The sequence below is a fragment of the Porites lutea genome, chromosome 14, assembly GCF_958299795.1.
Source record: "Porites lutea chromosome 14, jaPorLute2.1, whole genome shotgun sequence".
Taxonomy (NCBI): Eukaryota; Metazoa; Cnidaria; class Anthozoa; order Scleractinia; family Poritidae; genus Porites; species Porites lutea.
Genome location: NC_133214.1, coordinates 347574 through 369466, shown reverse-complemented (window position 1 = coordinate 369466; position 21893 = coordinate 347574). Strand labels below are relative to the sequence as shown.

Sequence of the window (21893 nt, the reverse complement as noted above, 5' to 3'; positions counted from 1 at the left end):
TTGACTTTGTAGGTCATTCAGTTGGCTCGTCGTTACCCAGAAAGCTTAGTGATCATCATGTACCATCAGGCATACGACTATCGTAACACAGCCAACAGGGGCGCCGGACGCCAGGGACGATGGGAAGAAATTGACCTGCAGAATATGAATATCCTTCTTGGAAATAGTCTTGAAGGACCATTGCCACAAAATCTGGTTTTCATTAAGGTGGACTGGATCATTCAGGGCAACCAAGTGCAAGTTCGTGGTATGCAGATCGCCGGAATAAATCGCCCACGCAACCCAGTCGTGTTTCCAGACCACGCAGCTGGAGGCCACTAAGGAAACCATTGGAAGGTCTCCAAATGCAAAAAAGTGGCATTTTCCCGATGTTTTTGACTTTATATTCTTTTTGTATTTCCTTTTCATACACTGTTTAGCGTCATGAAAACTTCAAAAAGAACTACTGTTTAGTGCACATGATTGCAAATAGTAGTAAACAGTTATTTCACTACCTGCTGTCTATTCGTTCTGTTCTGCGGTTCCCCCGCCAAAAGTTTTCCCGAACTCGCACAAGTGAACCTGTTCGCAGGATATAGGAATCTCTTAGTAGAGAATTCTACTAGGAGAATAATAATAATAAATAATAATAATAATTCCATTATTTACCCTCGGCAGTATTTATAGCACTAATGCTAGTGGGGCCAAGCAAATACCTGAAACAAATGATTCAAATTGAACTTAACAGGGTTAAGAATCCCAACTGACCGGACGCAAACCAGTTGGCTATTTACAACTGTGGTCGAGGATTTGAACTCGGGACTACCATGAACAAATCCAGTTAGCCGTCAGGGAGGGACTTGAACTCGGGGACTCCGAATTACAAGTCCGGCGCTCTAACCAGTTAGCAAAGCTGCCTCCCGTTAAAATCAAAACACAAAACAAAACAAAAATAATTAAAGTTCGGAAGTTATACCAAAATAAGAACCGAAACAAACACTGCCAAACAAATCTGTTTAAGAGTTTTATTAGACAAGTACATTGTATTATACTAGCTTATATAGTTATACCCAACTAAAGCACTACTTATTCTGTTTTGGCCAAAGTCTGGAATATTTCCATTAATAAAAACATCACTGGCAATCCTGTTACAAAAATGTGCTAGTACTGCCTCATATGCTCCCAACCCGTTTTTCTCACAATACACGGACTAAAGTGTGCAGTAGTTTCAACTATCAATCAAGTTATGTAAGTAGTCTATAGGCCTGCCCCTATTAATGCAGTGTCATGGTGGCCAATATGGGATTATTAATGGGCCAACAATGGAGCCTGCCTGCCTCTATGAGGTATCAACTCTGTTTTCAAGGAGTATGACCGCTCTGCTCCACGAATTGTGTTTGTTCAGATGCAAAGAGAACTGCTGCTTGAATGCAAGAAAAGGCCATATCAAAAAGGCTTCCAAAAGGAGATCTTTCTACAAAAACAAACCTAACTTGATCTTATGATGACTATATCTCCTCATATTTCCTCTCCTACCTTGACTGACATGAAAGTTTACTTTGATTACAAAATAATGAATGTTACAGCCCTTCAAGACCCATCTGTCATCTGATAAACATTCAAGTTCTTTTTGATGCTTGTAATGCATACTGAAGAACTTCCCCTAGAAAAATTTGCTTCTTAATCAGGATGTTTTTTCCTTCAGATTTTTAGAGCATTCATTTTTCTATTTGAATTTGTTACAAAATGGTTAAGGGGATAGAGAGAATTCACCGCTAAAGATACAACTAACTTAAATGAAAAAATGAGCCAATTTACAAAGTACAGTACAGGCAAGATTAACAATAATATTATCACACTCTTGAAGCGTGGAGAAAGGATGAAATAACCTAACCTATCAGTTATAGTGCTCATAGCTTAACATTACCTTGTGTTATCTAACTGTAAACAATTCAACGGAATTTTAGGAATAAAAGGCTGTAAAATGGTATCACTTGAAAGTAGAAATGATTCTTTTAAATCAAAATTTTACAGTTTTTAGCTGTAAGTTTTAAAGCACACCATCCGAAAAAACAAAACATTCGTCCATAAATGTTATGATATAAAACACATTATGGCAAAAGCTTAATATGCAAGTCTACTGTAATTCTGAATGGATTGGTCACAAAATAATGCTATTTTCCATTGTAAAATTAACCACTTTTAAAATGCTTTTGCCTTAACATATTTCATAATCAACTAATTGTTGACCACAAGCAATCACAGTCCACAAAGGGGACACAAATATTGAGTACAGAATCGAAGTGAAGCCTAGATTGGGCTACTTAGAGTTTGTGTATCTTGCTTGTATGATCTTGCCCATATTTTAGTTGTACATTGTTGATTTACAGACTGATGATTTGAATCAAAGTAGACAGACAGTGGAGAGAATTTATTTACAGCAGCCTCCTTGGTGGGACTCATTAGTCTCCCTGAGATCGACTCCTCTTTGCTGTCGCCCGCCACCAGCAGGACCAGTAGCTGTGGTATCGCTCTTCGGTAGTTTCTTTGCTGTGATTTTAAAGCAAGAAAGTATAAATAAGGGTTTTCGAAAATCAAAGTTTCTGGAAATGCCCAAACTAAAATTGGTAAAAAATGCACAAAAACCAAATACAATATTATAAAACTTTCAAAGCTAGATGTCCACATTACAGACGAGTCCTGCATCCTTTTTCTATGGGTCAATACTGTGTAAAGTTTGGAAACTTTTGGATGTAATAAAGAGCTCTCTATGACGAGAATTTCAACTGTAGAAGTAGTTGAAAGTATTGTCAAGGCCTAGCTAAATTAAGATATATGACTAATCTAGAGGAAATTTACTACAAAAAGAATTGACAGTCTCACCTATTGCCAAAAATATATCATTCACATTCATAGCGGTTTTTGCTGATGTCTCCATGAACAAAAGACCATTGTCCTCAGCATACGATTGAGCATCCTAAACAAATAATAAAGCATATGAACATTGTGTACTAACATAAAAATTTATGGATTTCACTCTTTCACTCTTTAACATCAACTCAATGCAAACCAGTCATTACCTCATATTCAACCATTCTCTTGCTTGACAAGTCAGCTTTATTCCCTGCAAGTGCTATCACAATATTTGGACTGGCTTGTCTCTGAAGTTCTTTAACCCAATTCTTTGCTCTTCCAAAGGTATCCTGGTTTGTGATGTCATACACTACAATAGCAGCTTGGGCCCCCCTGTAGTACATTGGAGCTAAACTGTGATATCTTTCTTGGCCTGCCGTGTCCCATATTTCAAACTTAACTGTTGTATCATCCAAGCACACTGTTTGTGTTAAAAAGGCAGCTGAAGACGGGAAAAACAGACAATTGAAAAATAACAGTGACTCAATGGTTCTTTGTCAATGATTAGGACACCAATAAGTAAAAAAGCTTTTACAAGTCTTAAGATTTTTTTCATCTTAGTTTTCAAGTTGTTCTTTACAAGTATCAGGTCAATCTTTTTATCAGTTAATGTATCATATAAAGTAACACAAACTGTGTTACACAAGTTACTACTTTACTGGTTAGAATGCATGGTGATAAAAATGCAGTTTTACTGCTATGCTGATGCAGTTAGCAGTAGGGAAAAAGGGTAAACCAAGAGTATCACTTAAATTAAAATATCTCACCTCCAATTGTGCTTTCCTGGTATTCATGGAACTGGCCCTTTACAAATCTAAGAACCAAGCTTGACTTCCCAACAGCTGACTCACCTGAATGTTTCACAATAAAAAAAAACATTGCAAATAAATGTAAAGAAGATACAGTTCTGGCCACAATTTATGCAGTTGCAAAAAGAAAGCCTGACCTCTGTGATACTGGTGCAACACTCTAATAAACTGAGCTAGCAAGCCAACTGGGAATGACAGGCTCTCATTATTGGCTTCCTACCACATTTTGTTAGACCGCTGCACCTGTATTGGGATAGTGCACAGCTCCTAGAAACCTCTAAATTCATTGGTTCGCCAAAAAACGCAGCTCCATTGTTGAGCTATTTTTTTATATGTCAGTGGTGTGAGCGTATGCATCTTTGTGGCTTTGTATCTTTGTAACTTTGTATGTTCAAATGTTTGATGCAAGAGCCAATAAGGTTGAAGGTACTATGAGTTGATGCTTAGGAACCAATGAGATCTTGGCATCTACTTAAACATGACATTGCTTAAGGTCGAACAAAGGCCCTTTGAGACTGCCATCTTGATTCTTGACCATTTTTCGTCTTTTATTACGGCTACAGGTGTTTGGAAACATTATATTAAATGTCTTCATGATTCAAACGCTGTGTACAGTGATGCAGCTGTTTAAGGGTTCATATTTTAGTGTGGATACTATTTCAAGACATTTCTGACCGAATTCGAATCCACTTTCACATGTCAGTTGTGTGACTGTACATCTCATGCAGATTGGCTTTTCACAATAATAATAGTAACTTGAACGTATGAAGACCTGTTTCGTTTTGTAACCAATGCCTTAAAAAGGGCTCTTGTCTTTAAAGAAGCAATAGCTTTTAAAACATGAAGAAATAAGTTGCCGGAGTTAAGGACTGTTTCACTGAGTAGAATCGCATGTAAAAACCTCGTGAATTGCGATGATGCAACCATCTACCACAATGATAAGAATCTTGGTATTTCTTAGCTACTCGAATTCCATGGGTCACATTTTGGCTTAAGAAAATCCGAGGAAACCTTAGAGTTTTCCTTCTAATCAACGTTTGGTGAGTAGATATTTATTTTACTTTAAAAATTTGTTTAACTAGCACCAAATGTAACAGTGAAAGACAGAGGAAAGGGAATATATAGCATGAGAATTGACGCAGCTGAGCGTTTCGCGTTTTCATTTATGCAAGACAATACCCAATTTAGCACAAAACCAAGTCTACATTTAGGACGAAAAAGGCAGATTCATCACTCTTGGTAAGGTTACACTGAAGCATTAAAGTTACACTGAAGCATTCAAAATAGCTCGTGCACGTTTAACGTGCCTATGTTTTTAGGGATAGTCATTGTTATATTTTTATGTCTATCGTCTAAAGAGCTGCATTCCGCCCTCCGGTATCAGTGAGATCAGGGTTTAATTCCCAGCAAGCCTGAATATTTTTCAAGTGTTTTTTAAAACAAGTACACCAAGAACAACGTATCACCTTAGCATAAAAACACTTTTAAAGCTTAATTTACCATGGCACTCACCTAAAAGTACAAGTTTAAACTGACAGATTTTTCCTTGCACAGCTCCATTGGGGCGTTGTGCCGTTCCCCGAGCAGCCATTGAAAAAACTAAATTGTTGAAGAAAATGCCACACCAAAGTCTTAAGATTCCAGTTTCAACTTTTGACTTCTAAACAACACACCTGAAAATGTTTAAAGAAGTTCTTAAGTATTTGACTCCAGAATGTAACAAACGAGGACCTTACAAAGCTCTTAACAGTTACGTATGAAAATTTTTTTAAGTCTATGATTTTAAATCACACCTGTAAAACAATACGTGTACAGGAACATGGTGTTCTATTAGGGTAAAATTTGGACAGGCGACAATGCCTTGAAACAATAACAAAAGACATGATTTGGTGACAAACAGCAGCAGCAGGGATGCACACAAGAGCAAAAATGATAGTAACATGCTGGCAGGGACATGGCTTCCTCTTCAATATGTGACTCTACTAAGAGAGCCTTGGACATATAAGTAATTTGTTTAAGTACATGTAAATGACAGCCTGAATTGAATATCCATTAATAAAATTAACATAACTAATATTTTCCTGATTTAAAAACAAGAACATATTTCAAATCAATAACCAATGACAAAGCAAAAAAAAATAGTAAAGACAAAAATTGACAAAATATGAGTAAAGCATTATTAATTGTCCATATTCTTAACCTTAGGATTAAATTTATAAACTGTATTTGTAATATTTACAGTTATAAACCAAAGCCTACCACAGGCTTCCAAACACAGTTAACAACGTAACATTGATTTAGTAACTTAAAAAATAAAGAAAATACCTATTGCGAGCAAACATTCGTTCTGCTCAGGTACTTATGTAAATTTTTATAACAGAAAACAAAACTATCTATTTGGGCGTACGCTAGAACCATAAAAACAATGATTCGTGAACTATTCTTCTAATTCGATGCAAATACTTTTTTCCAAAAACCTTCGTTGATCAGACAGGGGAAATGTTGGAAAATTCGAACAACAAAATACCTTTCAACTTCGGGCCACACAACACAACATCAAATAAATTTAAGTATCACAAGCTAAACGATAGATAAAACTACATGACACATAAACATCATTAAATTAATGCAAGCAAAATAAAGAGTTGTGTCAGTGAATATTTTGCAATGGGATGCAGGGGTTTTTGAATGAAAACGGACAACATTTTGGCAGGCGGAATACGTAGCGGCAAATTTACGCATGATCAAATGCAAAGACGTCATGCTTCACCAAATAAAACATCCAAAAATCAGTCAAAACGTTTGTGATTTTCTGGTAGATAAAACTCAAAATAAAACCTTTACTTCCCTTGTTTCGGTCCCATGAGTATGGTAAAACGCTCCTACATCACTAGTTTAATTTATGACCCTGTTAGAGCTTAATAACAAGGAAATCTTATAGTCACCGGGTCCGAGAAACATGACAAGAAACAAATATGGCGACGATTTAAACTACGTAATCATAAACTTCCTCCACACACTTTAGCGATGAATAGACCATCAATTGTAATAACTACATTCAAGAAATATAAAAGACTGATACGATGACCTATAACTAACCTGTAGATGAAATCCTTCGCAGAAAGATTTGTAGAAATACGTGAAAATGGCGGATATAGAGGCAAGGTACAAGTTTCGCTTCAGATCAGAGCAAGTCCAGAAACACCCGCGTGCCTACAAAAGCCCTGACTCAAGTCCAGGCCACCCCACAGTTTGAAACAGACCCCATTACGTCATCTCCCCCTTTTAAGACGCGTGGAGGAAAGAAGAAAAGCAGCCAGCATATTTTACGAAAATCAACAAAGATAAGACAGAAATAGAACGTGGTATTGGCATAAAGAGGAAACATCTGTCCTCTAAATGCATCTATAAGATGCTATAAAATCTGCCTCTCTACAAACAAGAATATTGTTACTCCATTTACATGGTCATACATTGGATAGATACCATCACCAATCATATTTAGGCATCATACACTCTTACAGGACTTGAAACGGGCAAATTATGTTGCGTAAATTCCCTCAAGTGCTAAGCAGACTCTTGGCGTTTAGTCATACCTCCATACAATGTAAATCTAAACTTTAATATAGTCTAGTAGGACCTAACTGCTCTGACCTAAACTAGAATATGCTAGTTCCGCATGGTATCCATCCTCAGAAAGAAAAGTACCAGCTATGCTTTAATAATTACTCAATACAGCCTGGCGTCGTAAGCAAAATGCTGGAGAAACTAGCATGACCATCTCTTGAAGGTAGACGAAAGCTCTCTCGATTGACTATGTTTCCATTGTGTCGTCAACAGAAATGTTGACATAGTTTCTTCCCATGGTCTATTAGACACTGGAACTAGTTACCCGGTGATATAGTGAATATCAAGGATAATGACATTTTTAAGTCTGTCGTTCGCGAGCATCTTGTTAGTAGGAGAGTGGCTTTAATTTTTATTCTCAAGTATTAATTTCGTTGGGTGGATTTTTCAATTTTATACCATATAATAATGTTATTTATATAATCTATCACAATGTCATTTTTAAGTGAAAGTGATGTGAACCAGTGATTCTGCTTTATAAGTCAAAAAAATCGAGTTTAGGAAAGTTCATACCGCAAAATAACACTAAAACTACTCGTGTTTTTTTTTTTGGATGCCTGAATTCTAAGTGATTCTTATTAGCATTACGAAAAACTCTTTCGCTACTAACCAGTGTAGCCGGCACCAAGTAACTGCCAAGATTACGAAAAACGCGTGAAAAATCTAGAAAGTGTTTTCTCGCCCTCCATATTGGTTAAGCAGCAACATTTGTTAACGGGAACTAGATCAATTAGATTAAGAACATGGAAAAATTAATAAAAATAACTATGAAATGAAATATTTATTTGTATACTGTCGAGTCATCTTTGCGTACATGTTGATGTAGATGAGCTGGTTTCGTGAGAACGAATATACAACATGGCACGCAAAATAAAAATTAAAGATTTTTGTCTACGCAAGCCTGGCCAGTGTGTTGTTCTGTTGTCATGGCTGGCATTCCTTTTAGAATCACAAAACGCTTGCTATCTAAAATCGTGTAAATATTTTAATTCATTGCAAAATTAGTACAGCAATTACAAACAATAAAATCTTGCAGATTCTTTTGTTTTAAGATTTGTCCTTCTCCAAGGACAGCCATAGCCAAGGGGAGACAACGGTTATGTGAAAGACTAAAGAAACGTATCCTAAAGATATTTTACAAACAGTAAATTCATTTTGTTTTCTGCAAAATGCAAGTCATTCTCTCTTATCTACTGTTATTTCAAACACTCCATGTACTGATTTGGCATTTTTTTTACAGCTCAGAGCAGTCTTACGCAGCTTGATCTCATAAGCGTTCAATCATTACATTATAAGGGAGATCTTAATTTACACTTCGAGGAAAGAAAAGAAAAAAGTCACTTTTTGTCTGCCCACTGCACAGTGAAAACCAAGACTCGTACCCAGTCGCTATTTATGTGTTTTGGGGTGAGAGAAGATTGGGGGTTAGGTCCCTTCCCATGAGACCCCCAGGGCGCCTCAACCTAACCCCCAATCTTCTCTCACCCCCAAAACACCTAAAAAGAGACTGCGTACGAGTCTGGTGAAAACCCCACAAGAAGCCTTTCTACAAGTTAAATTGCCATGGTTACCATACTAAACAAGGCACCTCTCCATGAGCGCCGCGCGCGTGTAGCTGCCCCTTTTCGCGCCTGCACGCAGACTATGCGCCTGAAGTCGCGTGAATAAATCAAAAGTGAGAATGTTTAGAGCTTTGCATGCTCCTATCGCATAATACAAATTAATTTACAATTTACATAACCCAGATACAAGACACTGATGTGTTAGTAAAACCAGCATATCAAAGTAAAGTAAATATATTGGAGAATTTGAAAAAATAATAATCTTTTCTCTTTTATTTCTTGCATCCTACTAATTCTGTGTCAAATGTGCAAAAAGAAATATAAATTCTAAACCTTTCATTTCCCAAGCAATCAGGATTTGCGTGAGGTAATACAGGGATATATAGACAATAAGAAGTTCAAAACTGATAAAGGCGTTGCCATAACCGTGTATTATCTTTGACAGTATCAAAAAGTAACGTTATATCGATAAACCTTGTAGGTTTATAGATTTCTCTTGATACTTATGGAAATTGAAATGCATGAGGAACACACTGGTCGATTCATTTATCTCAACCTTCGTAACAGGGAGATAACTGCATTGTACTTTCCCCAATTAGAAGTCAATTATAAAACGTGGATTTTACGTTAACAAGAGAGCAAACAGCACTACTACTGCTCAGCAGCTTTCATCTGAACTGAGATACAAAAACGACTCAGAATCAGAAGTTAAAAACAGACTTCATTCGAATGGTCACTTATTTTTATCCAAAGAATAATAAAAAAATACAGCCAACTCGAGAACCTCAAAGGACAGCTCCAAAGGAAACAACCCTCATTATCTTCCATTTAAACCATCACACATGGATTAAAAAATTTAGGACCATTATAAAGAATAAGAAACAATGTCACAGAATATTACTGCATAGTAACTATCATTTTAAGAGTTACACATTGGAATGGTATTCAGACTCAAGTAGTAGATCCACAGAGAGGGTATGAAACAACGAGATCACAGTCATGGACCCAAATAATTAAACCCCATTTCAGAACTAGTAAGCATGATTGTTGTTGAGAAAATGGGCGACTTTTGCTGCTTGACCAGCGCGGCCACTTGGTTATGAGAAGCATTGGGACTAGTTGGTCCCAGTTCTTTCTCAGTCACTCTCCACTCCCATGTGATCTTCATCAGACATTCCCAAAGAATGCTCTAATGTGGTATCTGCTGCATCAAGTCCCATGGTTGTATCCTCATCGTCTGGGAGATATCGCTTATTAATAGCTTCCTTGATTTGATTGTTAGCTCCTTTTGGATCAAGATCTATTGCCCAGGAGAAATTCATCTGTGCCAGATGATTCTGCCCCAGTTTCTTGTAAACCTGAAAAAATTTAGCGCACTGTAAGTAAACACAAGAAAGAGAATTCCATTAGGATTTCTAACACATACAGGGTGACAAAATGTACAATGTTTGGACATCTCCATCCCCCTTGCAAAAAACAATCTTTCTTACATTATAAAATATTCTAGTGACTAAAATACAAATTTCCATTGTTCAAGTTTGTAAGTATAAAAATTTTACAAAGATAAAAAAATATAAGTAAAAAGTTCCACTATCCATTTAGAAGGTTACCAATGAATGCTACAAGGGACACAAACCTTGCTTAATAAAAAGTAGACTAACGCTTCTTGTGGTACAATTTTTTTAAGTTCTTCAAGTTCATCCAGAGCCTCCTGATCCACAAAACAGAAAAATATAATCAAACATACTATAACCACTTAGTGAAAAAGGTTCACACACAAAATTGTACTCTCATAGTAATCCTCCCCTCTTAGGTGATGTCTCCTTTTGTTGGCAGTTAGCTCAAGACAGTTTTGCACAGCCTGCGAGCAAGAGAATGCTTTGCATGCAGCTCTCATGTGACGTCATGTGACTCCCCCAAACTGCAAACCACTCCAAATACAGAAATTAGGGGACCTCCTCATGCATTTCTGACATACCTTGTGACTTCTCGGGTTAATGACATAGAATTATCTACTTTTTTTTATTAGTAATCGTATGCTTTCATTGGCGTTTTTTTTTAGTTACATGGCTAACTTGTTTTACTATAGTATGTACCTTTGTTGTATTATGGTAACTTTTTTACAATAATAGTAGTAATAAAAAAAATCGAAAAATCAAAAATAACAAAGACTCTGCATGGAGGGATTGCTTGGAGGCTATGTTTTGCATTGTGCATCACACATATGCAAGACTGCTTCAACTATAGCACAATTTTTAATCATTTTAATTCAGCTGACATTATTGTGCACAACAAATAAAGAACCCTGCAGAACTAACCAAAAAAAAAAAAAAAAAAAACTACTAATCCATGTACCTGATGTTTTTCCATTGAAAATAAGATTGAGGCACGATGAAACTTGCAGAGGGGATTTCTAGGATCAATTTTCATGGCTTTGTTGATTGTGACCAGAGCTGCTTCAGATTTCTTCATAGCATGTTGAACCTAAGGTTTTATCACAAGTAAAAGAAGTTTGTTAGTGATTATACATCAAAGATCACAGATACCGTACAATTCCAAAAATAATAAGCCCCCCAAAATTGTAATGCAAAAAACTTTCCGTTAAATCGCCCCTCCAAATATAAGCCCCCTGGGGGGGCTTTTATTTGGAATTTGCCCTTGAATACAAAGTAAAACAAAGAAAAAAAGGTAAATTTCCTTTCCACTACAAGCTTGCCCAACCGATTTTATAACGCAAATTTCCCTCCATCCATAAGCCCCTCTGAATAAAGCCTCCTCCAAAAATAAGCCCCTCAAAAGGGGCCTTTGAAAAATATAAGCCCCAGGGCTTATTTTCGGAATTTAACGGTATTTTTAAAGTGCTTTATCACAAGGAAATTGCTGGTTTAGGTCAATTCTGTGCTGAAGTTATTTCTTCTTTACCTGTACACAACATACTCCTGTAGAGTTATCAAAAAGACATCAAACAAATTTCATCACGGTGAGCACTAAACATAATAAATTAATAACGCGTTTGGTGAGTTTTGCAGTCATTGAATTAAAAAATTGAAAAGGTTTCCTGTTTAGACGTCTTGGCCTCACCCCACTTTCTGCCCCTGGGTGTTTGAGGATGAGCATTGACATGGCTCCCAAGTTCTAGCTACTTCTTGGTCAAGGGAAATCATATACCTTGTGCCACTTGAGATTGTTCTATTTTTTAATTAACTTACCACACCAACATGACAGTACAAAACAGAACTGGATGGGTTTATTGACAAAGCTTTCCTGTAATGGATTTCAGCCAAGTTAAATTTCTCTTGTTTGTAGTATATCATACCAATACCATACCTGCAAACAAAATTTATGTTGAGAGTTTTAGTGGGTGAAAACAGAATTAAGAGAAACCAGTAACAAAAAGGTCCAATGTACATCTGCTAAAATTTATTAATTTTAAAACTTGTGAAAATAAGCTATGAAAACTTACCATGCATTGTAATGACGAGGATCAGTCCTAACTGCCTGACGGAAACAAGACATGGCTCGATCCAGCTCTTCTGTGAGTACATACTCATGTCCAAGCAATGTGTAGGAATATGTGAACCCTTGATCAACTTGAACTGCACGCTGGAAAAATCTGATAGCTGTATCATGTTCCTTTTGCAAACTGAAGCAGTTTCCAGTAGCACACCACGCCTGAAAGGATCATTGGCAAAAAAGTTCCCCATTTATCAAAACTCATGCGAAGAGGGAAGTACAAAATTTTTTTTTCCTATCTGAGAAATGAAGTTTCCTTAAAATGTTCACACCAGGAAATTTTCCACACAGGCTCAAAAGACTGAACTACAAGATACAGTGTATTTGTCAATAATATGCTAACTTTGGGAATGTAAGGGTTTTAAATTATTTGAAGGTTGTAACTTGATGCTTGTGTTGAATTATTCTTCTGTAGTCATTGACGTTGATTTTCTCACCTGTGGCGATGTACGGTCAGCTTCTACTAAGTCCTGAGCCAGAGCTGAAAGAGTAACCTCACTCTGCAGATGCCAAAGAGTGGTTGAGTAGATTTCCATACCTACAAACAAAGAAAAACAGCAGAATGAAGTAATAATATTAAATTAATGTAGCCAGAGCTTGTAACAACTCACACAAACTATGGAAGGCTCTAAGTCAGAACCAAAAACACACATCGTCATGTAAGAAATAAATGTGCATATTCTTTAAAACAAAAATCTTAATATCTTTATTGCTATTTAAAAACTTGAAATACTTTTTATTGACTGATTTTACACTAACAGATTGAAGAGTGGTGTTTACTGGGGCATCTGTATATTACTCATTTTACCTTCAAGTCTGTAGGGTTCTAGTTGTCTGACTTTAGCAAAAATCTTCTCAGCCTACAAAGCAGATAACATATTCATATAAGCCAATATTATTCCTTAAAGTACACCAAGACTACTGATGACGTATAAGTTCACACATTAAGAAAAAGAACTCTAATAATCCCGAAAATTACATTACAACCATTCCCTGAACTCTTAAATAAAACAGATACAAACTCATTCATTTAGTAAGGATCTAATTTTTGGGGGACTTTCTCTCAATATAAGGACTCGCCGGCAAGTTATCAACATGAGGTTAAGTTCATACCTGGCGATATTCTGCCAGTTCAAAGTGGGCACGGCCCACTTGGGTTAACACCCATCCTGTGTTATAATGGTGTGTTGCTAATGATGAAAACGCAGACAATGCTTGCTTGCACTCGTAAGAACTCAGGTAAACATATCCTTGGCCTATTTGTTTCAGCAATGACATTAAACCATCTGTGAATAAAGTCGAGCAAAATAAAGCAATCAAACTCTCATGGGAGACGAAAAGTAATTTACCTTAGTGGGGGTTTGAGCTAATGAGTTCAAACTTACTAAGAGATTTACCACAAAGTTCCAAAAAATATGGCCCCACTGAAAGTAGCAACCCTTTGAAAGAAGCAATAAAATTTCACAGGTGTTTTGACAAGACCCAAAATTAGCGACCCCCTAAAACGACCCTCTGAAAGAAGCAACCTCAAAAGCAATTTCCCTTTTCGGCTAGAAATAATGGAAAAAGGTTTGAATTAGCATGGATTTTGAGCTGTCTGTGTTCCCTTACAGTGCTCTGAACTGAATGAAAATCACACTGCTTATTTAATTAAATCTGGTAGTTGTTTTCTGTTTTTCCAATTTAACAATGGTGTTTTTCTTCCTACCCATACTACTCTGAATGGGTGACAATTTCCCCTGTCCCTTCCCCTCAGAATTCTGCTGTGCAGAGGACTCTCCTTGAATCACATTTTCAACACATGGTGTTAAAGGCTGTGGAGTGGAGCTTCTTGTCTGACGATTAGTCTAGAAACAAACAATTCCAAGTTACAATAAATTTAGAATGGATACACATCTGACAAAGTCAAATTCAAATCAAATCAAATATCACGGTGTAAGCAGAAATTGATGGTTCAGATATGTTGGTGCTGCTCACAAAGGGTATTCATTAAGAATTCTAGTAGTGCGAGAAAGGTTTAATGTCACAGGAGAATATTTTGAAAGAGGCTCCACGTCTGAATAAAAAAAGTCATAGGCTACAGAACATTAGATGGAGAAATGGCAGATCTCAGATGCCTAATTAACAGGATGCATTTACTTCTGGGTTCCAGTGACAATTTGAAGATAGTACAGTCTTGGTAGTGAATAATAAACAACATTATCTTGTACTCCCAATATTTAATTTGTTACAAAGCCAGGTGATCCAGGATACCTTTTTCATAACATTGCTGACTAAAGTCCTAGGAGAGCCTGTTACTTTAGCACTTTTTGCTCTTCTTTCCTAAATTGGAGAATAAAGTAGTTTCAAATTAGTTCCTTTATTATTCCCTTCATAAATTATTAATCAGTTTTGTGAATGATGCCTAATTTGTAAAAGTGTTTGCTGGTAAATAAATGCTGTTGTTAAACTACAAGCAGCCTCTTAGTTTTTCTCGTATTTTATTCAAAGTTACTTGGGTAGCATGCCCAAGGGGCAAAGCTAAGCTGTGAGGTACAAGAAATGAGGGAATGAGCATGGTGGGGATGCTGGATATAAGCATTTTTCGTCGCTATGAACTCACTTTCAGTAAGAACTTGATGGATCTAACAGAAAAGACAGACTGCAAGCAGTCTATTCTGGTGTTTGCTTCATGAATATTAGCTGTTCAACGACGATAAACTACCCTAGAACCCTGTCAATGATTGTTCTACTCAATAAAAAAATATGGTACCTTATAGTTTGAATCAAAGTTTCCACCAGAGCCACTATTTGTTGACAGCGCAAATAGTCGGGTACTGCGTCGTACACCCGGTGCATTTGATGAGTACGTCTGATGGCCAGGACCTTGAGATGACTGGGTGTGAATACTATGGACACTTGATGTATTTGACGTCACAAGCTTACATGCTGAATCACTCCTTCGAGTACCAACCTAGATAAGAAAATAGGCAAAACTTCTTCATAAACCAGCAGCATTGCATCATCAAACCAAAATTTCCCTCAGTTGAAGACAAAGGAAGGAATAAATCTCATGTACAAACCTTTTTTACTGGTGCTTTTGGTGCAAGGCCATCAGCAGTGACAGGAGAAGGGGTAATGTACGTCTTCTGCTCAGTAGATGGTGAATCTGAGGCCAGCATTCCAAAACTGATAATCAAAAAACAAAGATTTGGTTTTATCAAATGAGCCATCCTAGGGGAATTAAGAAGTTGTCTTTTTGATCATCAGCCTTTCATCTCTGTACTAAACTTCCCCACTTATACAACACATAAGTGTCTTTAGAAACTAAACCCTTCATTTGTCTCCTTTATAATCACATGATCAAGACCCCTTGGGGGATGGGGAGGGGTTACATACGTACGTTCCTTATCTAAATTTTAAAAAACAGTTATAAACAAGTTTTGCATATTGAGGACTAGGCCATGTCCCGTCCCCTCTTGGTATTAGCCATCTCCCTGTAGCTTGTGCCCATTCCATCTTGTCTGTGTCGTGTTGCTGCTTCAAGGCCATGTTGCCTGTCGGAATTTTAACCTAACAGAGCCTCATAATCATACTAAGTAGACTAGCAAGGGCAGGTTATGAACAAAAGGGAAGCAACCTTCTCAGTGTTTTCAGTTCTCAGTAAATCCTACCTTGGTGTCAGTGGGCTAGATGGCTGTGATGCTCCTAACAGATTTCGTCCAACTCTCTGCCGTATCCTTTTCTCTCCTGTGATTAAAGATGAAGGTTGCATAGCAGAGTTGCCTCCGGACAATTCAATTGAACCTGATCTATTTGAAGCAAAGGTGGGCGCAATTAGCACATTCATGTTTTCTGGTGTGACATGCTGGGATGGGTCTAAATTCTCAGATGCAACTGAGTTGATATTACGCCGCTGGTTATCTGAGGGGGTTGATGTATCCATCGGAACAGTCGTAGACCCAACTGTCATGTTTTCTCTGTGTGTTATGGAAGATGTGATCTTTGGACAAGATGATGATTTAAAGTAATCTGCAGGATCGGGTCTCTGTCCTGTAAAACACAAACACATGGTACGACATTGACATAAACAACAATTTCCCATGATCTACACTCTAATGATGCCAAGATGTTCAAATCCCAGGTGAAATATGTGTGATCTCAAAGCAAAGTTTGAACAGTTCTATGTCACAAATTTCTTCCATAATAATATTATTAGGGTGTGGTCAAATATCATTGTCAACAACAATGAAATATTTAAAAGCTAAATTCTAGCAAAGGTTTTCAGTAAATTGCATGCATGCACAACACAAAGAAAAATATTATGCCTCCATTGTACCATTTCCATTTACTGAACTCTTATTCACAACAGCCCTTGACCAAAAAGTGTATGAGAATAGTTTAGTTACTGTAAAAAAGATTTAACATTTGGCAAGGAACTTCCCAGGGATAAGTAAAAGATTACACAGTTTAAGTTAATTAGTGCACAGTACAGTGCATACCTATTTCACAGAGACTCTGAAATGAACTCCACAAATATGGATTGTACTTTAAACTGCTTTTGAAACATTCTGCTGCTTTGGTGAACTGATCTCCTTTCCTAACGATTGGAGAAAATTGGAATATAAACCATCTAAAGTAATAAATTCTTATTACACTTCAAGTACTGTTACACAGAAATAGTCAACTGTTTTGACACAATACTTCAAATGTATTTCAATTTCAGAGCACTTAAATTCAAGTTTGTAAATCTATGCTCAAACTCTAAAGAGTTCTTGGACTGCTACCTGCCCCAAATCTCCTCTGGTTTTGCCTTACTAACACATTTAACAGTGGGATTTATGAAGCAGAATGACATCATTCAGGCAGGATCCTGGCAGCCCTACCTTAGAATCCCACTTGGGATCCTGCCACCCAAGATCCTGAATAGGAATTGCCAGGATCTCACCTTCAATAGTGTGATCTCAACTGTACCATCTTTGACTTGCTGATTATTCTATTTAAGATTCTGACTCCCACCTAGAACCCAAGGTCTGATACAGTAAAAAATCAAGGAGTTTATTTAGTTACGAGTTTTGACCAGCACTCAAAGGCAGAATAGATGCAAGTATCTGCATAAAACTCTGTTTAAAGTTGTGTCCACACATCACACTGAACTTTAAACAAACCTGCAGATTTGTCCCAAGAGAGCAAGTCCATAACCTGCAGCAGAACCCAACTCTGAAGCAATGGCTTCCAGAGGTTTACTGTTTAAAAGACAGCCACCAGTAAGAGCCATCTCAGCTTCTGCAAGTCTGTAAAATTAGAGAAAGTCAGCACAAAAGTGAACCAAAATGGTTCAATTTCACTTCATTAAAATACTGAATTTCTTTTGTACCTCTGAAAAATAATTTCACTTACTTATTTAAATCCATACAGCATTTTGCAAAGAGAAAACGACAGAGTGGTGTAGGACATCCTTTGCTTTGGAGAAGAGAATAGGCTCTTTTGCAGTACCCAGCTTGATAAAAACAAGTGGCTAGTAGGTACAGAGTATCATCAGATCCAACTAAAAAATTAAAAGGAAAAAAAATTAAGTATTCAATAACCTACAAAGGTTAACTCATTGACACTTGAACCTTTTGTAAAGCAGGCTACTAATCTGGCAATCATTCTGGGCAAAGTGGATCAAAGATGACAGAAATGTAGTTGACTCTCATACTGTACAACTGATGAAGTAGCAGCTGTATGTAGGATGTTTGTCAAATGAACCTAGTTTGGCACCCTTGGCTCACATGAGTCTCCAGTAGCTCAGTGGTAGAGCATCTGGACTAGACTAGTAACCAGGGCTGGTTTGTTCAAAGCTGGTTTAAGATAACCCTGGGTTAGTGCAAAATTTGAATTCAGACATGACAGCTTAAAAAGTAAATTCAGTTTAATCCTTCTTGTCAACAAGTTGATGATTCCATGCTCTTAAACATAAAAGAGAAAATTATCCGAGAAAATGCTTCTAAACTAAAGAAAAAGAAACCCGGGTTAATTTTAACCCTGGGTTAAGCACTAATGGGCCTTCGAACAACTGAGCCCAGAAGGTTGTAGGTTTTACACCTAAAGGGAGTACCTAGATTTTTTATACCCGAGTTGCCTTTCTCATTGACTGAATAACATCTCTATCAGTGTGCCAGTTGAATAAATATCATTGCAATTCACCAGTTAACATCCAACTTTATCAAATTGGGATTGGTATATGATTACTGCTAACCCAACTTTAATACTAGAGGATTTTGCCCACAGGAAAGAGAGGTTTAGAATACCTACCCTCTGCAAAAAGTCGTTCAGCAAGGAAAATGGCATCATCATAGGCGTAATGGCTAAGAGCATGCCATATGGTTGCCTAAGATTGATTGAAAAGAGATTCAGTATAACATTCATATTTTATGTCACCACATAACTCAGTGTTCTTACCAGGATTTGGCTTTACAGAATTGTAACAAGATAAGAAATGGCTTATCCATAGCCAAGGGATGTGGTCATAGGTGGAATCCAGGGCTGTCACTTATATTTCAAGTTGCTGGGTATATGTGATCCTGGCTTTTAGTGACAGCCCTGGGAATCAGAAGAAAATGGAAATGCTATAATTTTGATCCTGCAACTTTGATTTTTGATTTTCACTATCACCCTTTTGTGTCCAGCTATATCGCACCACCCTGCTTCTGTTGCCAGTGAAAACAATCTTCAATGCAATTATTGATAATGAATGGCCAGCTAAAAAATATAGCTGGCTGTGTGTTTCTTTTTTTAACATGCATCACTGATCAGTGATGGTATTTTATTACTGTGTTCTCTGTAACAAAGGGTAAGGTAGTAGGCAAGTCGTGAGGCAGTAATTCTACTAACTTCGTTAAACATATTTTCGTGCATAATAAACAGGGTTGCAATAAACAAAAAGAGGAATGACCAGCTCGAAGCCTAGGTCAGTTAAACATTTCGTGATAACTGGTAAGAATTCGTATAAAATTATAGTTTTTGCATATCATAAATAACGCTGATTCATTTACTAACAAGTCACACAAACTGCTTCGAAATTAGATGTCTTGATTTGTTTTTGTTTTTTTCAAATAATTAAGCTTAAGCTTAACTAAAAGTAACCAAATTGCATTACTTAGCTTAAAGCTTAAATAAACGACAAGTTGCTCGGACTGTCCATGCCAGTTACCAAAGAATGCGAAACAATACAAAACAACACGTGTACTTAGTATTGCTAAATCGAAAATATAATTTGACAAACTACTAAAAGGCTGTCAATTTTCGCTTTCCTACTGGGGTAGTTTGAAATTAAGCTTAGACCATTAAAAGTTTACGCGCCCAAACACTGTTACGTGCAACACAAACCAGTCAACCCATGAATACTGCTATGCACGAAATCGAAGGATGACTTACCCTTATCGGTTCCTCACATACCATGATCCATACAAAACAAGCTCGACCAGGAAAGAAAACAGAGTTTTTCTACAAACTTTTCATGTCTTCCCGAACCGTGAAACATTCCAACTTGAATTCGGCGCTGGGAAAACGAATGCTCCTGCGCATTCTCAAAAAAGAAACCTCAGAGCGAGACATTTTTTGCTTGCAGGCGCCCATGATAATTTTGGCACTTATGTCACGCACCAAACTTGTTGGGTCTTATTTATCTAAGAAAGTTTGCACTTCAGGATGACTGTAATTGAGAAATTCAAGAAAAACTGTACATTTGTACCTTCGATTGTTCGATAGGTTGATTTGAGAGGTGTCATGTAACGCATTTGACAAGCGTTGTGTGACGAGTGAGGGTAAATCCCCATTTCGGCAAGTTTCGATTTTCCGGCACGCGTGAGACGTGATTTGTCCAAACATGTCCCTTGAGTGACAGGTTGGGGCTTTTTGCTGAACTAGCAACTGATCATTATCAAAGATTTCTCATCATGGCTCAAGCTCACGAGCTACCATTCGCCATTGCCAACATTTTAAGTCCAAACTTTCCCCACCCTTCTCGTCTCAGTCAAACACCAGTTTCGAGGGTTTTGTACGTGAAGCCTTTAACGAAAGAATCATGGCAACAGGTCACTCAGTCCAGCTGCCATCAGGAAAACAGATATAATGAAGCACACAGCTGCTTTGAACAAGGTTTCAGACATGCATGCACATTGTGCAAACACAACGTCTATGTGATCTCTGGCCATGACACAAGAAAACAACCGGAACACAGTTTGCCTGAAGAGCTACAAACAGGTTAAGTACCATTTTTGCTTAAAGGTCTTAAAGGAATTTAAGAAAACAGGTCAAAACCATTTTACCAACTACACTGTCGACTAGAAAGTTCGTAAAGCAATCATCAAACCCCGTAATTTTCTTCTAGATTATAATTCTTGAATCATTTATTCATCACGAAGTAAATTTTAGTGCCTTTGTAACTGTGTGCACGTGTTTTCAAGAGAGAGAAGTGAGGGAAAGGAAAAGTCCACGTTTCCAAATTTAACCTCAGTGAATAGTGTTGCGCGTGGACCGTTGTGCTCAAGAAATCCCCAGTCAAACAAATCATCTCACAGCGATTCTTGTAATGTTGAATGTTTTTTTCCACCTTTAGAAAACAAAGTCCACGGTAGTAAGAAACCAGAAGATTCTACACAGAAAAGCACAAGAGGGACAATTACAAACGAAGAGAAAGACGCAAGGAAAAAGAAAAGAATTCGATCTCGCTTTACTCAGAGGCAAATCAACTATTTAGAGGATGTATTCTCCCGTCAAATGTATCTAACACGTGACGAACGCGCTCTGTTATCAAAGATCCTATACATGACTGAGCTTCAGATAAGAAACTGGTTTCAGAATAGGAGATATCAGTTCAGGAATAAGACAATAAACAGGCCGTCATTTTTAAGACGTCAGTAAATACAGGAAACACTATCGTTGTGGTACTGTAGCACAGAGATAAAGGCATCTGTAAAGTTATGTTGGGTTTGTAAAATTTAGAAAGACTTATTCTATTCATCTCGTCCGTTGAGCCAGCTTGATCGGCGATGAAGAAGCTAACAGGACTTTCCATGAGTGTTTGTGTTTGATATCAGTTGTTGTTTTTCACTGCTAAGTTAGTACTTGCTTACTGGTTTTGTTATATGACAAGACGTTCAAGCATGTTATGTACTACAGATAAATCTGTTTCGTTCACAGACACGACGGTACAATAAAACGTTTTAATTCCTAAATAAATCTAGTCGCTGGCAAAACCATCGTGCTCAAACATTTAAATGGAGACAAAAAAAAAATAAAATGGTAGTTTTCTGTTTATTTCGTTTTAATGTTTGTTCTACGGTAACCCCCCCCCCCCCCCCAGCCCACCTCCCAAGAGCAAAAATTTCATTAAAATGATAAGCTGTTTGACATTCACCCCACCCCCCTAGCGCAAGAAACTGATTTTCATAGTCTCACCATTTCGTAGAACTCTTTTTAAAATGACTTTCATTGTTCACAAGTAAATCGGTGAAATGCACTGGCC

The 21893-nt window shown here is 37.3% G+C and overlaps 3 protein-coding genes across 4 annotated transcripts; 1 reads left to right on the top strand and 2 right to left on the bottom strand.

Annotated features, from left to right (window-relative positions):
• Positions 1-990: 990 nt before the first annotated feature.
• LOC140924144 (ras-related protein Rab-5B-like) lies at positions 991-6929 on the bottom strand. Its single transcript, XM_073374170.1, has 6 exons — positions 6801-6929; positions 5214-5374; positions 3660-3743; positions 3060-3334; positions 2863-2956; positions 991-2529 (listed from the first exon to the last, which is right to left on the bottom strand). The coding sequence occupies exons 2-6, from the start codon at positions 5290-5292 to the stop codon at positions 2411-2413; spliced, it is 651 nt and encodes a 216-aa protein (XP_073230271.1). The 5' UTR covers positions 5293-5374; positions 6801-6929; the 3' UTR covers positions 991-2410.
• Positions 6930-9139: 2210 nt separating this feature from the next.
• Positions 9140-19924, bottom strand: LOC140924564 (cell division cycle protein 27 homolog). Of its 2 annotated transcripts, XM_073374585.1 has the most exons (18): positions 19802-19924; positions 18680-18755; positions 17783-17930; positions 17551-17676; positions 16885-16982; positions 16057-16435; positions 15466-15571; positions 15156-15356; positions 14657-14725; positions 14112-14250; positions 13517-13689; positions 13212-13263; positions 12841-12941; positions 12354-12562; positions 12100-12217; positions 11246-11374; positions 10527-10601; positions 9140-10248 (listed from the first exon to the last, which is right to left on the bottom strand). In XM_073374585.1, exons 1-18 carry the CDS (start codon positions 19823-19825, stop codon positions 10027-10029), a joined length of 2445 nt encoding a protein of 814 aa, XP_073230686.1. In that variant the 5' UTR covers positions 19826-19924; the 3' UTR covers positions 9140-10026. The 2 variants fall into 2 exon arrangements, with proteins under 2 accessions (XP_073230686.1, XP_073230687.1); XM_073374586.1 differs by lacking the exon at positions 10527-10601.
• A 356-nt stretch (positions 19925-20280) lies between these two features.
• LOC140924976 (uncharacterized) lies at positions 20281-21492 on the top strand. Its single transcript, XM_073374943.1, has 2 exons — positions 20281-20629; positions 20985-21492. Exons 1-2 carry the CDS (start codon positions 20323-20325, stop codon positions 21287-21289), a joined length of 612 nt encoding a protein of 203 aa, XP_073231044.1. The 5' UTR covers positions 20281-20322; the 3' UTR covers positions 21290-21492.
• The last annotated feature ends 401 nt before the right edge of the window (positions 21493-21893 follow it).